This window comes from Tasmannia lanceolata, unplaced genomic scaffold (genome assembly GCF_043159265.1).
Source record: "Tasmannia lanceolata isolate RefF3 unplaced genomic scaffold, GAP_Taslan_0.1 ptg000012l, whole genome shotgun sequence".
Classification (NCBI taxonomy): Eukaryota; Viridiplantae; Streptophyta; class Magnoliopsida; order Canellales; family Winteraceae; genus Tasmannia; species Tasmannia lanceolata.
In genome coordinates this window covers 57,123,407-57,140,000 of record NW_027518689.1, presented here as the reverse complement: position 1 = coordinate 57,140,000, position 16,594 = coordinate 57,123,407, and the positions used below count along the sequence as shown (strand labels likewise).

Below are 16,594 nucleotides of genomic sequence, written 5' to 3'. Positions count from 1 at the left end.
CTCTGGTCGCAGTACAATGCATAAAAATATGGTCAACTATCTCACCTGCTCGGATACAGAGAGCGCAGTGATAGACAATCAACACGTTCCTCTCCTTAAGGAAATCCACAGTCTGAATCCGCTGCAACAAGGCTGCCCAAGCAAAGACACCAACCCTAGGAGGAGCCTGGATGGTCCAAACCTTTGCAATACTAGAGATACTAGGGCAAGGCAGTAGATGTTGATAAAAAGATTTGACCGAGAATGTTCCGAACTGTCCCAAATCCATACCCTAGTGTCAGAGCGAGTCTTCTTTACATAACAGCTTTCCAGCACTTCAAAGAGACGCTCTATAGCAATTAACTCCCTATCAAAGAAGTTTCTTCAAAAAGCAGGCAACCACACCACCCTATTAGCTCTTCTTTCAAAGGAGTCTTTAACCAAAGCTTCTACAGAACTAGCGACCATGAATAATTCGGGAAACATGTCTCCTTAAGGGCCATCGAAGAGCACCACTTGTCAAACCAAAATTTTATCCTAGCACCAACTTGAACTCTAAATCTAGTGCCTTGAATGAATATTTGCTTAGCTCATAATATCTCCATACCGACTGCCCAGGATGCCTGAATCAATCTTCTGATACTCAGTGCCCCACTTGAGACCCATACTTGCCATCAATAACTTTGACCCAAAGTTGAGATTGCTCCTCTCCATACCTCCATAGCCACTTCCCTAAAAGTGGCTGGTTAACTTCTTTGATTCTTCTGATTCCTAAACCCCCAGCCTTATGGGATTTACAAGCTTCTTCACAAGCAACCAACGGAATACCTTTCTTATTATCCGAACCCCCACCCCATAGGAATCTTCTTTGAATTTGTTAAATTCTTAGTAACACGCTGACGGGGCATTTGAAGATAGATAACTGCTATATCGGAATGTTTACCAAAACTGCCTTTATCAAGGTTGTTAACTTACCAACTTCTCCAAAAGCTTAAGCTGTTGGAGAAAGGCGTTATTTAGCTTTTATACTTTAACACACCCCCACGCCGCACGTGTGGCCCACTTGGCAAACACGTGGCACATGTGGTCCCACCTTGGGCCGACCATCGCATGTGGATTTTTGCTATCTGGGAGGTTTGAAATCGAAACCTTTGGCTCTGATACCATGTTAACTTACCAACTTCTCCAAAAGCTTAAGATGTTGGAGAAAGGCGTTATTTATCTTTTATACTTTAACAAAGGTAAGTCTACCACCTCTGGATACAAAGTTTCTTTTCCACGTATAAAGTCTCTTCTCCACTCTTTCCACAATCAGGTCCCAACAAGACTTCTTTGGTTTCCCCACACCCAAGGTAGGCCTAAATAGAAGGATGGAAAAATATCTACCTTACATCCCATGATGTCCGCTAAACCATGAATAAGGTCTTTTCCACATGAATGCCATAGACCTTTGATTTATGAAAATTTGATCTCTGCCCAGTAACCAACTCATAACATCTTATAACAACTTTTAGATTCATAACTTTCTCAACATCTGGAGAGCTAAATAACATCTCATCCGCAAACTATAAATGAGATATCTCAATTGCTTCGGCACCCATTTTGAAACCTTCAATGAATCCTCTTTCTTTTCCTTTCTCCGTCAATCTGCTAAGAGTTTTTGCCACAATGAAGAAAAGGAAAGGATCACATAGTCTCAAACCCCTTGAAGATTTGAAGAAACCTTTAGGGGAACCATTGATAAGAACGAAAAACCAAGCCGAGCCCACACAAACCTACTAATCCAAGCTCTCCATTTTGGACCAAAGCCCATCCTAGACGTTATGTAGTCGAGATTTTCCCATTCGACGAGATCATACGCTTTTTCCATAACAAGCTTGCATAAAATGCCCATTTCCCCCAATTTTGAGTGATAGTCAATTACCTCATTAGCCATCGAGAAGAAATCTAGAATTTGGCGCTTACTGACAAAGGAGGATTGAGTATTAGATATGACCTTAGGTAGGATCGTCTTGAGTCGCTCGGCTAATACTTTAGCCAAAACTTTGTATAAACAACAAACTAAGCTTATGGGGTGAAAATCACCCATTGAGTATGCGCCCTTGATCTTTGGAATTAGAGTTATGAAAGTCGCTCTCGTGCCCCTTTCAAGTACTAAACCTTCCTCGAATTCCTTAAAGAATCTCACCAATTCATCCCTTACATACTCCCAACAAGCCTGAAAGAGAAAACTCACAAAAATCCATCCGGACCTGGGGCTTTATCCCTCCCCAAAGAGAAACTCCCCTTTCAATTTCCTCTTAAGAGAACGGTCTCTCCAACCTCCTGATATCCTCGCCATCAATCCTACTAAACTCCACCCCCTCTAGAGCCAGTCTGGAGAAAGAATCGGAGGAATACAAACCCTTGTAGAAATCAACTACTTCCTTCGTAATTCCTTCCTTGTTATCTGATCTCTCCCCGTTGATTTGAAGGCTCTCTATCCAATTTCCTCTTCTTCGAGCACTCACAATGGCATGAAAGTAAGCTATATTTTTACGGCCTTCCTTTAACCATCTTGCCCTTGATTTTTGTCTCCAAGTAATCTCTTCATGAATTCTTCTTGCAATCTACCCCATTCCTCCACTTCACCTTCCTCAGTCAAATTAGCTTCCTCTTTCTGATTGATTTCCATCATTCTTTTGAATAGCCATTCTTTCCTTTCCTCGGATTGTTTTTTCCTTACTTCTCTCCATTCCTTAATCTTTTTTCTTAACATGTCGCAGTTTCAGACCAATCACAACATCCGACGTGCCAGATACATTGACTTCCGACCACGATCCACCAAAAGTTTCCTCCATTTTAGGGATCTCAAGCCAAGCTATCTCAAATCGAAAGGGAGACGCACCCCATGATTCCAATCGTGGATCAGGGATTAATGGACAATGATCAGACACAGTATGATCAATAGCTAACAACCGGACATCGGAATGTTTTTCTAGCCAACAATGACTTATAAGGAAACGGTCTAACCGACTCCGGCTATTACCTTTTTCCCACGTAAATTGAGCCCCAATCAGTGGTAGATCCAGTAGATCCCAATCAGCAGTAAAGTCTGCGAGAGCTAACATATTCTGGGTAGTTCTGGTACTCTCTCTCTCTCTCTCTCTCTCTCTCTCTCTCTCTCTCTCTCTCTCCAATACATCTAATTTCATTGAAGTCCCCACCCAAGCACCACGGATGATTCCATTTCCTTCCAATACCTCCTAACTCCTCCCATAGTTTCTCCCAAGGAAGCAGGATTCGTTCCTCTAGGCGGGGAATCGCGATTCCCCGGAACGCGAATCCGATTCGGGATTCGATTCGAATCCCCGAAAATTGGGAATCGGGGTTCGGATTCGTCGAAACCCCGATTCCCAATTTTGGGAACCCCGGTTCCTAATTTATGGGAACCCCGATTCCCAGGCGATTCCCTGCGAATCTCAACTCCCCAGCGACTCCCGGCGATTCCCCAGCGAATCTCCGGCGAATCCCAAGAGAATCCCCGACGAATCCCCGACGAATCTCCGTCGACTCTCTGGCAAACCCACGATTCCCGCTTCCAACCATCCCCGGAGCTTTCGATTCCCGCTTTCGATTCCCGCCCTGGCAACCTTGGTTTCTCCTTCTCTTCATGTAGCACGGGACCATACACACCAGTAAATGTCCAAACAGACTTATCACTTTTGTTTTCCAAGACAATCGATAATGAGAAATTGCCCGACCACTGATCAATCGTATCATATTTATTACCATTCCATGCAATTAAAATACCACCTGATGCTCCTTTAGCCTCCAAAGTAACAAAATCCCCGTGGGCTTGAAGCCCCAAACTTTTAATACAACCCTATAAGCAGCTTGCATCTTTGTCTCCTGAATGGAAACAATATCTGGATTAAACTTCCTCACAACCTCCTTAATGTGAGCCTTCTTCTCTAGTGAGCCCATCCCACTGACATTTCAGAACAAAATCTTCATGGAGACCTACGCTTATGTCTACACTTCCCATTTGGTCCCACCAAGGACCCACAGCCTTTGTCACTCTCTTGTTTTTGCACGGGCCAATCATAGTTGATACTGCACTTCAAGCGAGCGACCTCTCTGAAATTTTTCCTTGAGATCTCCGATTTTGGTCGAGAGCTTCTTTTCTCATTTTTTGATCCCTCAACAAAGGTTCAATGTCCATATCTTCCCGGAAAATCATAGCAAGGTTCTCTGATTCACCCTCTCGCAATCAGATCATCCAATATAGGCTCATTGATACAAGGGTTTGGAACAGCGAACACACCCTGTGAAGAAGAAACACTAGAGCCTTGTCCAAGAACCCTGTAAATTACAAAGGGGAGAACAAGTTCCATTTTGTGAACTACAATCATAGCTATGCGTACCATGCGCGTTAGGCACATGTTGAGGGACGAGATGATGCATAATAGTCTGAGGAACAGGATCCAAAAAGACAGACAATAATCCGTCGGGACGTTTTTGTTAGCCACAGACGGGTTCCAATGTGATACACCACTATTACCGAAGTCCAGCCGTCCCTGATAGGAAGCAAAAACCACTGGATCCGAAGGGACAAACTCAACGCCATAAGCCTCAGATGCATCACTGCCCGGTGAAGATTCCAAGGATTGAAGATTCGGAGAGGAACCTATACCATCCAGGGGATCATTGATACAAGAATTGTTGAGTAGAGTAATCGACACCTCCGATGAACCTGGCACGTTGGTGCATAGAAAGAATCCCCAGATAAGGGTTTGAAGAAAGTAGCACGAAGTCGGGCAAATCATCCACCAAAGCACCAGATTCATGGTTAGAGGAAGAGATAAAAGGGTTATAGGGTAGAGAATATGGGGAATGGCCATCTATGATTGCACTGGGTTTAAGTGGAGGTTTGTAGACGGACCTTTAGATGCTGCGCCATCCGAGGACCTCACATCCAAAGAATCGCAAGATAGAAGTGGGTTAACATCATCAAAAAAGTCGAACCCAATAGAAAAAAGAGGTCCAGGTAAACCCGCATCAGGAGGCTCACAAACTAGGCACACAGATTCACTAAAGTGAGACCTCGGGGACAGTGCGGCGATAATATCAGAGAATCCATTGATAATTACAGGCGATCGATGGCTAGGATTATTACACGTATTCCGTGGTCCGCATAAGCTTCTCCATCTAACACCACGTGGCGAAGCTGAATTTCGAAAATCAAAACCACCACCAAGTTGCTCAAAGTAAGCCTACGCACTTCTCAGTTCGTAATAGTCCCTCGCGCTAACGTGCGCCACATCATCCTCAACCTCGTCTTCTCCAGAGGGGATATCACCGGAGGAAGGATCGAAAACATCACCCAAATGATCTCCACACGGATCATCCAAATCCCCAGAAACACCAAGAGTTACCTTCCCGCCTGCACCCACAATGCAGAACCATCAATAGATGATGGGATTGCCATAGATTTGCCCGCATCGCTGTAAGAAGATATATGTACTAAAGCCGAGGTATGTCCAGCACCCGCCTAACAAGACGGACCAAGGGCAAGGACTTTCCCGATTTTCTCCCCCAGACACTCAAAGCACCACGCTTCGGGTGGAACACCCGTGAATCGCTACCAGTCAACCAAACAATCTCTGGGGAACTTGAAATTCCAGGGCAACAACTCCACAAGAGGGCAATTAACAGCCGATAACCAAGCCTTTTGGATATTCAAGAGATTAACACCCACTGATAGGAAAACCATTACCTCCGCAGCATCGATCTTATATATAGAAAAAGGATAGTTTACTCTGCATTTGCAGCGTAGCCAAGATTCCGGCACAGTTACGTCACCAGACCGTCCAGACTGAATCTTCCCCCGAAGACAAAGATCAGCATTACTAATAGATTTCTGCCCCACTGCCTCCAAATTAAAAGATATTCCAACTGAAATGTGATGAGACGGAAATGTTCTTGCCGGGGAATCTGATGCGGGAGAATCACCCACCATAGCCATTTCATCTGCAGACAGAAATGGGTCCAACACACGCCTCGGGAAGTTGAAATCCAGACCAGACCAAATCTTGTCACAATTTCCACAATCGATCCTTTGCTGGAAATTTCGGAACTTACATCTGATACATCTCCAGCACCCAACCCCCCCCCCCCCCCCTCCAACTCCCGATTCTCTTCTAACCCTAGCTCTTTCAATTCTTTGGGCTCGTTTACTTTTTACCTTATCCCAAGCGGTCCGCTCGGAAGCTTTCCGGAATCCACCCCAGTAGGGCGGATGAAGTTCGCCGGAAAGATCGTTCATCTCGATAAGATCTAGAATAACCTATTCTCATCATCTGAAACATGTGTCTAACGCGTAGGATAAAAATTTTTTATTTTTTATTTTTTTTTTGGGGGGGGCGCAAGAATTATTAAGAATAAGGAAAGAAAGGAACCTGCACCAGGATGGTTAGTGGAAAACAGCCCGAACTGGACACTCTGCTACAAGGCAAAGTGAAATATTAATTGGGAGTAGTTCCTTGTGACGAACCAAGAAGCCAGCTCATTTTGGACGTTATGGAGGTAATTTGAGTAAGAAATTGGGGAAACGGATTTTTGAATGGGGTATATTTTAGAACTACAGACTGAGCTCTTTCTTGTTTACTCATACAGTTACATGCTTCACTATGAAAATGATGGTACCTGCTATTAGTTATGGAAGAAGATAGTCTTTTGAGATCAATGTTTCTTAAAGAGTTCGATGGTGAAAGATAGCAGGTACCATCATTTTAAGAATAAGGAAAGAAAGGAACCTGCACCAGGATGGTTAGTGGAAAACAGCCCGAACTGGACACTCTACTACGAGGCAAAGTGAAATATTAATTGGGAGTTGTTCCTTGTGACGAACCAAGAAGCCAGCTCATTTTGGACGTTATGGAGGTAATTTGAGTAAGAAATTGGGGAAACGGATTTTTGAATGGGGTATAATTTAGAACTAAAGACTGAGCTCTTTCTTGTTTACTCATACAGTTACATGCTTCCCTATGAAAATGATGGTACCTGCTATTAGTTATGGAAGAAGATAGTCTTTTGAGATCAATGTTTCTTACAGAGTTCGATGGTGAAAGATAGATCTCAAGTGTCTATTACCCCACTTAAGTTACATGAGAATTTTTTTGCTTGATCTCATGCAATATGGATCTTTGATAGGGAAAGACCGAGGAGTTATCTTAGATAGTAGAATTTGAGAACTAGTATTTAGTGTTACAAAATATTGGAAAGTGAATCCAATAATCAGACTACAATGGAATGGTTGCTGAATTCTATGGAACCCAATAGAAGTGCATTTTTGTTTTCCAAGACCACCAACAAAGATTGGGAGGTTGTTAGTGGGCAGAGCGAAAATAAGTTTCTTGCTTACTAATTACATCAAGACCTTGCACAATGTTGACAAGGTGACCTATCGATTAGAAAATATTACTATTAGGAGGATAAAGAGAAGGTGTTTTGCTTGAGATAGACATTTACCAAGGGACTGATTTAACAAGTTATGCAAGAATTTGTTGGAGATAGACATTTAGCCACGTATTTTTGTGAAGGTGAAATGCAAAATTACTAATCCAACAATTTATGTCAATCACAACATTCTCATGGGTAATCATAGAGCTATCAAATAGTTGAAAAATCAATTAATAAATAAGTTTAAGACCAAGGATAGGGCCCGTTTGAAGTACTTTCTTGGGGACAGATGTTGCCTAATCTTTTTGGAGTTTTTAATAGCTGCTGCCGGCGATCCTTGATAGCAATAGGTCAAAAGGCAAGTAGAGACAGAATCTCATGGCATCCTCCCAGATCTTTCCATCGATCGCTAGGAAGCCAAGAAGATTTGGATGTGTTGACCATATGCCTTGACTTTAGAAATGGCTATGCTCGCGGTAATCGGCTTGTTCCAAACCAGAATGCAAGTGATTGGAGGTGTTCAAAGTGCAGCTATAGTAACTTTGGCACAAGGCGCATCTGTAGAAATTGTTTGGAGCCGAAGTATAACAAAAAGGTAGATTTTGGCAAAGTATGGATCCCGAAGATGCCTCACATAGACATCCCTGAACCTTCTAGGGAAGGCAACCCTGTAATAACCATCCCTGGTGATGTGGTTAGTGACAGGAAGAAGAACTTGAAGAGTTGCTTGATAGGTACATTGAGAAACAGAGCTCTTTTGGAAGAGATTTGGTCTTCGGCAAAAAGACAATAGGCCTTGCCAATGCCTAGCAAACCGTATTGTTTGAGCCCTTTAACGATGCGGTCAAGCCACATTTCGGGGGGGAGACATTTTAGGAGGCTATCTTGTTTCCCTCCAAACTTGGTCTCCTATTTTAAACACTGCTGCAAGATTGGTGAGACTTAGGTTTTCTAATATCCCCTTTCATGCCTGGTCCCTATCCACGGTGGAGACCCAGTGATAGCATTTCGGTCAGGTATTGGAATCACAATTGTCGGGTAGTCATGAGCACTGTCTGGAATTCGCCTCTGTTAAAGTATTAACTTCCTTATGGAGTTGCTTGCCATCTTTTATAAACATTATGGTAGATTCCATGATTTATCCAATCGGAGTTAAGTTGGTGGATGAGCCATTAAAGGCCCTTAATGACTCTTTGGTGGGTGGGGTGGGAGGGGGGGGCCTTTGGCTTTAGATGAAGGTGTTTCCGTTGAAACTCTACCGGTGGAAGTCTCGCTGGTGGTCGGGCCTCCTCCGGTAGTTTCTAGGGTTAATTTTGCCCTTTCCAGTGGGAAAGAGCCATTGGTCTTACCTACCTCGGATTTGAATTATCTTCCACCTCGAGAATGGCTAACCAAACAGATGCATCGAAAGATTTAGTCCCATCATTGAAAGAGATATTGGTCAGCCCTAAAAAAATATCTGGTCAGAAGCATTTAAAAGCCAAATCCAGTATTTCTATTGGGAAAGGTTCTAGGAGAGATATATCAGTCGACTGCCATCAACCAGTGTCAGTTGAAAAGACAGTAAAGATCAAAAATCGTTTTTTTCAGAAAAGAAAAGAATAAAGGAGTCTCGAAGAGCTCATCGAAGGATATCAATAGTCAGTCGAAAAGGCCTTGTGCTTTCCCAAAAAGAAAAAGTAATTCTGAAAGGGCGGGGAACGAATTTCGAGAAAAAATACTTATTAGCTATCGGTTTATCTCTCTTTAAAAGAAACCTTTTGGGTTCTCGCAAGAAAGAGGAATCAAAAAATCATATCTTAGCCTCAAAGTTTCACCTCCTTCTAAAAGATTTTGATAAACCTTTCATCTCCCTTCTTCCTACCATGGCTTCTGCTCCTTCTTCTTCTTCAAGGAAGAGAAAAGCTGTCTCGTTCAAGGTTAGCGACTTACAATTCCTTCGAGATTTAAAATATGATGAACAGATGGCGGTCGAAGAATGTACGACTACCAAGGAAATTTCCATGAGTATCTTGAAGAAACAATGGAAACAGTTCAAGCGGGAAGCCATGGTCAACAAAGAAAGCCTTCTTCAGATTTTAGGTAAGTCTGACCCGAAGGAAGCCTTTGTCCAAATTTATAAGATGGATTTCTTCCAGAAGGCTTTAGAAGAAGAAAGCCAAGCCCGTCGTCAGCGTTGGGAGGAAAATAAGGCAGCAGAGATTGAGCAGTTGGAGTGATTGATAGGGCCCCTCAAAAGGAGTCTCCCAGGAGTCAAGAGATTCACTTGACCGGGAAGTTAGATTGGAGATTCGGAATCGGATACGTATGGTTGAGGATACGAAGGAAGTGGACTCTAGGTTGATGGACTTTCTGGAATCAGAAGAAGATGAAGTTGTTCCTCGTGAAGAAATGGATGAACTTTTGGCAATAGGGGATGTCTTCGGAATAAATTTTGATGACAATTTGGAAGCTACCAAAAACTTATTTCGTTCTATGGCTATCAGAAACCTGAAGGAGCGCAGAGAAGTTGGGAAGGAGAATGAGGATAAGGGGGCCGAGGGTAGTAACCCTATATGAAAGGCCTTCCGGCCCAAAAAAAAAACAAGGAAAAGGAAGTGAGAAAGAGGAAAAAAGAAAAGTTAGGTTGGAAAGCAAAAGAACAAAAAAAAGGAAGATACGGTATAATCGTGGGAGAATGGAAAGGAGCTGATATAGATAGGGTTGCATAGGGGTGCAACTCGGGTAGTGTTCAACTCGAATTTGGGTTGGGTCGGGTTAAGCTTTTTCAAAAATCGGGTTGGGTTGGGTTGGGTTGGGAAAAATCAACCCGAATTGGAAATCGGGTTGGGTCGGGTTGGGGTATCGGGCAACCCGACCCGACCCGAAACCCAACAAGTATTCCAATACGTAGAAATTTTTAAAACGGGTTAATATTCAATTTCTGATTTTCCGGATTTTCTTCCATCTTTCCCGTATTTTACTCTTTTCTAATTTCTATCTTTACCAATAAAATATATATATATATAAGATAAGATCATAAGAGGTTAAAAAAAGTAAAACCCTAACCCTAAGAACCAAAAAGGCAAAAACTGAAAAGTTAGAAAACCTCCATCGACGCTCTCCGCCTCTCCCCCCTCCTTGGACTTGCAGAGTTGCAGGTAAGCCTCTTAACCCCCTTGTAAATAGAAAATATCTCTCTCTCTCTCTCTCTCTCTCTCTCTCTCTCTCTCTCTCTCTCTCTCTCTCTCTCTCTCTCTCTCTCTCTCTCTCTCTCTCTCTCTCTCTCTCTCTCTCTCTCGTGGGCACTGGGCAGTGATATTCCCCCCCCCCCCTTTAACAGATACCGTTTGGATATACAAAAGGGTGGAGGAGCCACCGTTAACTCCAAAAGGCTTAAAAGTTAATGATTTCTGGTTGGGGGGGGGGGGGGGGGGGGGGGGACATGTGCATGATGGGCGGGTCAACCCGACCCAACCCAACCCGAATTGGAAATCAGGTTGGGTCGGGTTGAGGAAATTGCAAATTAGGTTGGGTTGGAAAAATGGGTTCCTCGAGTTGGGTCGGGTTGGCCTCAACCTGACCCAACCCGACCCGAGTTGCACCCCTAGAGTTGGGAGATGTTAGAAGGTTTTGAGGCGAGGCTTTGTCTTCTGAAATTTTATTATTGATACAGAAGAGCCTGAAGGATGCACTTTCCTAGGTATCCACTGACTAAATAGCTCTATGATTGACTTGTTGATTATCCAGAATTTACCTCCTTCATCCGTAGCTTGAGAGATTCGTTCTTTTGCTTCGGTTTCTTGTCTGGATGCTTTAGCTATGGTTCCCCTCCTGGGTGTGCATTAGTTCGGAAGTGTTGGGGTAAGAAGGTAATTGTGATCCGTTTTGTGCTTCCAAATATCCCCAAAGTCGTTGAAGGTGCTGTCTCTGAGACTCTAGGATGGTGGTTAGTAGTAAAATGTGGTCTGACCAGGTATATGTGGTAGTCACATAATGTTTGTCAAAAGGTGTAAAGGATACAGTCTGTTGTTTAGAATAGGAATGCTTATACTCCAATGTTTATGTTTTGCTTACTTCATTTTGATTTGGTCCCGGTATGCCGGTCCAGTCCATTTTAATATGTTGTATTGTGGGTTGGGACTACTGATCCCGAACGCTACTTCAATATTAATGAAATATGTCATCTTTCAAAAAAAAAAAAAATTCTTGAAAATCTGGACGAATTAGTTAAGACTTTGTGAAAATCCAGTTTCTACTCCAAGGAATCCTAATTCACGTATAAGTTTGGGTGTTGTATGAGGATCTAGAAAGGCATCAAAATTTAGCGGGAAAAGCCAATATACCTCAGTAGTACCCATCGAGACATTGCAAATGTGATTGTGATGGTGATTCCATTCACAGACAAGCATTATACCCACTACATGTTGCTTATTCATCACATTCTCGGATACTTGAAAGGGTCAATTAGTCAATGCCTTTTTGTCCACTTAAGGCCATATTTGTGTTTAAGCAAGGACATAAAATGGGCAGGATCACCTAGTGGTCGTACGTCTACTTCTCGGTATTGCACCTTGTGGGCTTTTAATCTTGTGACAGAGCAAAAAGTAGTCAACTAGTCAATCGATCAAGTATCATTGCTAAATAGAGTCATTGCACATTTTACTTGTTAGTTTATGTGCCTTTGTATGTTCTTAAGAGATACTGCACTTAGGGCTAATCCATCTATACCTCTCTACAATGATAAGAAAGCCACCTTTCATATTGCATCTAATCACCATCTTCCATGAGAGGACAATTCATAATGGGGAAGACTATCGCTTCATAAGAATTCAAATAGGAGGTGATTAAGAGGCTTTATATTCATTCAGATGCACAATAAACTAATGTGTATACAAAGGTTTGGGCTGAACATATTTTAAAAATATCTTCCAAATTAGGAGTAAAGAACATCTTCCTCCCAACTTGAGGTTATGCAAGTGTCACTTATGAGTGTCAGTATTGTAATTTTTCAAGAATGATGGGGGAGAGAGTCAACTATACTCTCCAACCCTATCTCACAATCTCTATTTTCCCCTATTCTCTTCCCTTCCATTCTTCTTTCATTTTCTCTCTCTCTTATTTCATAGTTAAAGCTAAGAGATTTGCTAAGGTCCATCTCATATCTATCCATACAAATTTATAGATTAAGTACATATACAAAGAAGAGTGAAACATACGTAAGATAGTAACCATTCAAAAAAATGTGAGATAGTATATTTGTAACTTTCTTGATCATGTTTCAACCCACAATTTTGCATAAAAATAAAAAATAAATAACTCAGTGGTACATAGATAATTCTGCAAGAGCTGATATTTACTACAATTACCCTCATAAAACTTGAAGCAACGGTTGATAACAAGCTACTTACTATTTCTTCGCAAATTGAGGCTGTAAGCAGCTTCCAAAAGCTTCAATAAATCCATTCAAAGCCTCTTCTCTTGTGGATCCCCTTCATTGGAAAATTTGAAATGATAGTCAACTTTAATTCAAGACTAAATTATATGAAGATAGCCTAATCAGCATAAAGGTAGATCAGTGCCCATTAAGACTTCTAAAGCAAATGACATGTTGAGTCATCACTGAAACTTGTAGATTAGCCGTTCTATTTTCAGAAGATTTGAGCTTCAGTTAATTTAGCGTAGAAAACTCTTAAGTTATTAGAAAGTAGCCCAACAGATTATCAGAATTGGATTTTTGTCACTTGTGAGATAGATAAGGATTACCATGTTAAATCATTTATTTTAGCCTTTGCTCGATTTGGTATTTTAAAGGCGTGTGAAATATGTAAGCGGAGTCATACTAGTTTTAGGTCTATGAGAATATTTCTGCATGGATAAATAATTTGTGGTTTTATGCTGGTCATCACAATTTCTTTTTTTTTTCTTCTAGTGAGTTATGGATTTCATATGGTATCATCATGATTTCTCTGAATACTAGATATGACCCCAAAATAACAGGGGTTAAGGTCAGCTAGTGAGACGATGGGGGATAAGCTTCATCGTCGAGAGGGAAACAATCCGGATCAACAGCTAAGGCCCCTAAATGACCACTCAATGATAAAGGAGGTAGGGGTTCAGAGAAAGCTAGGAGGTTTGCCTAGAAGGAGCCACCCTTGAAAGAGTGTATAATAGCTCACTGATCGAGCACTCTTGCGCCGAAGATGAATGGGGCTAAGCGATCTGCCGAAGCTGAGGGATGTAAAAATGCGGGAGCATTCCGCTTAGATGGAAGCTCCCTAGGTGTGGACGAAATGGAAGTATGAATGTCAACTTGAGTAACGCAAACATTGGTGAGAATCCACTTCCCCCGAAAACCTAAGGGTTCCTCCGCAAGGTTCGTCCATGGAGGGTGAGTCAGGGCCTAAGATCGGGCCTTACCATACACTCTGCAGGGAGGTATGGCAGTGTCAAAAGATGAGGGAAGATCATTTTTAGAAGGATTGGGAATTGTTCATGTGAAAATTAAAAAGTGTCATCTCATGTCTCTACTAATGACTTTGTATATATTTGTCTATGGGTTCACACTTGAATTAATATGCAAATAATATCCATCTAATCGTGCTGTTGTATACCTAGGACACTTTCAATTCCCAGTACCAATATTGTAAAAGATTCTTTGAACTTGATGATGAAATGTAGGATGTGAAGGACCGCATAACATGTACGAACTGTGCTAAAAATCAGTCCAAAGCATTCTATCACGTAAACTTTAGTCTTCAGTGTTATCGTAATTGCGATTTGTTTATGTTACTAATTAAAAAGACAAGCAACTTGTCACATGCTATGTTTTCCAGAGAAGATATATGTAATGCTGGGAATGGAAATTGTGATTATACCCGAAACCACCTCTGACGCACATATAATGTTATGAATCCACACAATTTTATAATTACGCTGTTTCAGTAAGCTCATTATGCTATCATGAAATCAATCAATTTCTTATTTTGACAAGCATTTTATTTAAAATATTTTGGTATCTAGGATTAAACATCCAAAAATATGTGGGCCGGTCCTTAATCACAAGTTATGGCCTTCGATATGCAAGAGAAACCAGAAGATATTCCAACACATCCGCACAAAAAAACAATAGAAAGGAAACAAATCAAGGCTTTCCATAGATTCGACATGAATTCTAATGGAACTACCATGATGACTGGTGAAAAAGAAGTGGTATTTATTGAATGAACAAAGCAAAACTTAGTTAAGACAATAGGATCGCCTAAGGAAAGTCAATCTGCACCTGATAAAGATGACACAGGCGAATCCACTGAAGAAATTGATTAGGATAATTTATAAAATGAGAACGAAGAGGACAATATGATGACTACGACATGAAATTAAGCACGGTATTGCATGTTTCCACTAAAATATATTTCCATAGTGACATGACATCTCGAGGATAACAAATTTCAAATGTCAAGATCATTAAGAACTGAAGGAAATTACTGCTCCAAAATTATAAATATGAAGAGCACAATGATATTGACCAACGTCAACAAATAAAGTTGTGGATCCTATCTCTCAAGAGTTTCCTCAGTATTGTTAGTTCTCAAAGTCAATGATCCTTGACTCTGCAATGTCTATAAATAATCCAACTATAAATACACATTAAGCATGTTTGTAACTTTTTTTTTGTTATTGGTAGGTCTGGTAACTTTGTATAGATGCACATGAAAGAATTGAAAGATATCCCCGAAACATTTGAGTAGCAGCAATACCTCTTATTTTCTAAGCCATCAAGATACTTTTTCAACAAATCTCCGCTAATTTTCACCTTTGAGAAAGTAGGTAGCTCGTCATCATCACAGTCGAACAGTGCTTCACGTCTATATCGACCAATATCTGCATATAGAAACAACAACGATTTCATACAAAGAAAGAACAGTGCAGAACAATCAAATAGGAAATCCATCCTAAAAAATAGAGATGACAAATTAAAGGCCACTTACTGTTAGTAATTCAATGTTTCCATCACTTGTGGAATGAAAATTCAATACTGCCTCAAACTTATAAACTGTGGACTAGACACCCCCAATGAAAATCCAATAAAACGAGCATAAGGGTTTCAAAACTTATAGCGAGAAATGTATAATTCCAAAAATTTGAGATAGTTTTTATGGTTTGATGTTTCAGTCATGTTCTGTCCCCTCAACTTCATTATTTCCTTCGTGTAAGAGATTTTTCACAAATACACCTCGATTCTTGTGAGGAATGAAATTGTAAAAAGGAATTCAACTAAACTCAATGCAGAGAGCTAAGGGCATGTTTGATAGCCATGAAACAAATTTCATGGAAACCCTGCTGACCAGTGGGAGAAAACATAGGGCAAGAGAAAAATAGATTTGAGGGGGTGGTGGGTTAGGAGAGTATGAAGTGGGGATGAAAAACAGGGAAAAAGACAAATCTAATATAACGAGGGAATCTTTTTTCCTAGTTTTCCAGCTATCTTATGCTCTCCTCACTCACCGCCCTCTGAAATCTCCCTCTCACTAGCCCTCTCTGCTTCCTCCATGTTGGGAAAATACAAGATAAAAAGAAATTCCTAGAATTTTTTCCATGCTTGCCAAAATACCCCAAGGGATGTTCCAAGAAAATTCGAAGCGAAATTTTGGAATCGTTCTACTTACACTTTTCCATGGAGATCTTTCTTACGTTACGAGGAACACGGAGCCGCGGGTTTCCCATTCCTCCTATCTTTGTCCTGTTACAAGCAGAGATCAAGCTCAATTGCTAACACTCGATAAATCCGAGAAGAAAAATAATGAAACCAAGCTCGCCCCTTTTCTCATTTCTTCTCCTTGCGTTACTGAGCCACACACACGCGCGAGCGCCCGCGCACACACACATAGAGTAAATAGTTCCTACGCTCGATCTCAGATAGCTTATATGCGCTCGAGTGTAGGAAACAAGAGTGGGCCCACATTTTTTGGGTGATCCTAAGCATTCATTTGAAAGGCCCCATCATGGATGGGGTGTGTACCAAAACTCAGCTCCATTGGATCACCTTAGGGTGTCCATTTGTGGGTGAGAAAATGGACAGATATTGTTTGTCCACAAATCTGCCCATTTTTTCACCCACAAATGGACACCCTAAGATGATCCAATTAGGGGTGTTCATTCGGTTATAACAGAACCGAATTACCCGAAAAAT

General features: G+C 41.4%; 1 protein-coding gene across 2 annotated transcripts in view; it reads right to left on the bottom strand.

Moving 5' to 3' along the window:
* LOC143887472 (uncharacterized) overlaps positions 1 to 16,275 on the bottom strand; it is a 38,855-nt gene extending 22,580 nt beyond the window's left edge. For both annotated transcript variants that reach the window (XM_077391550.1, XM_077391551.1), the window contains exons 1-3: positions 16,071 to 16,275; positions 15,162 to 15,285; positions 12,813 to 12,893 (exon numbers count right to left, since the gene is read on the bottom strand). In XM_077391550.1, coding sequence (XP_077247665.1) covers positions 12,813 to 12,893; positions 15,162 to 15,285; positions 16,071 to 16,128 — 263 coding nt within the window. In that variant the 5' untranslated portion in view covers positions 16,129 to 16,275. The remainder of the gene's footprint in view (positions 1 to 12,812; positions 12,894 to 15,161; positions 15,286 to 16,070) is intronic.
* Between the last annotated feature and the right edge of the window lie 319 nt (positions 16,276 to 16,594).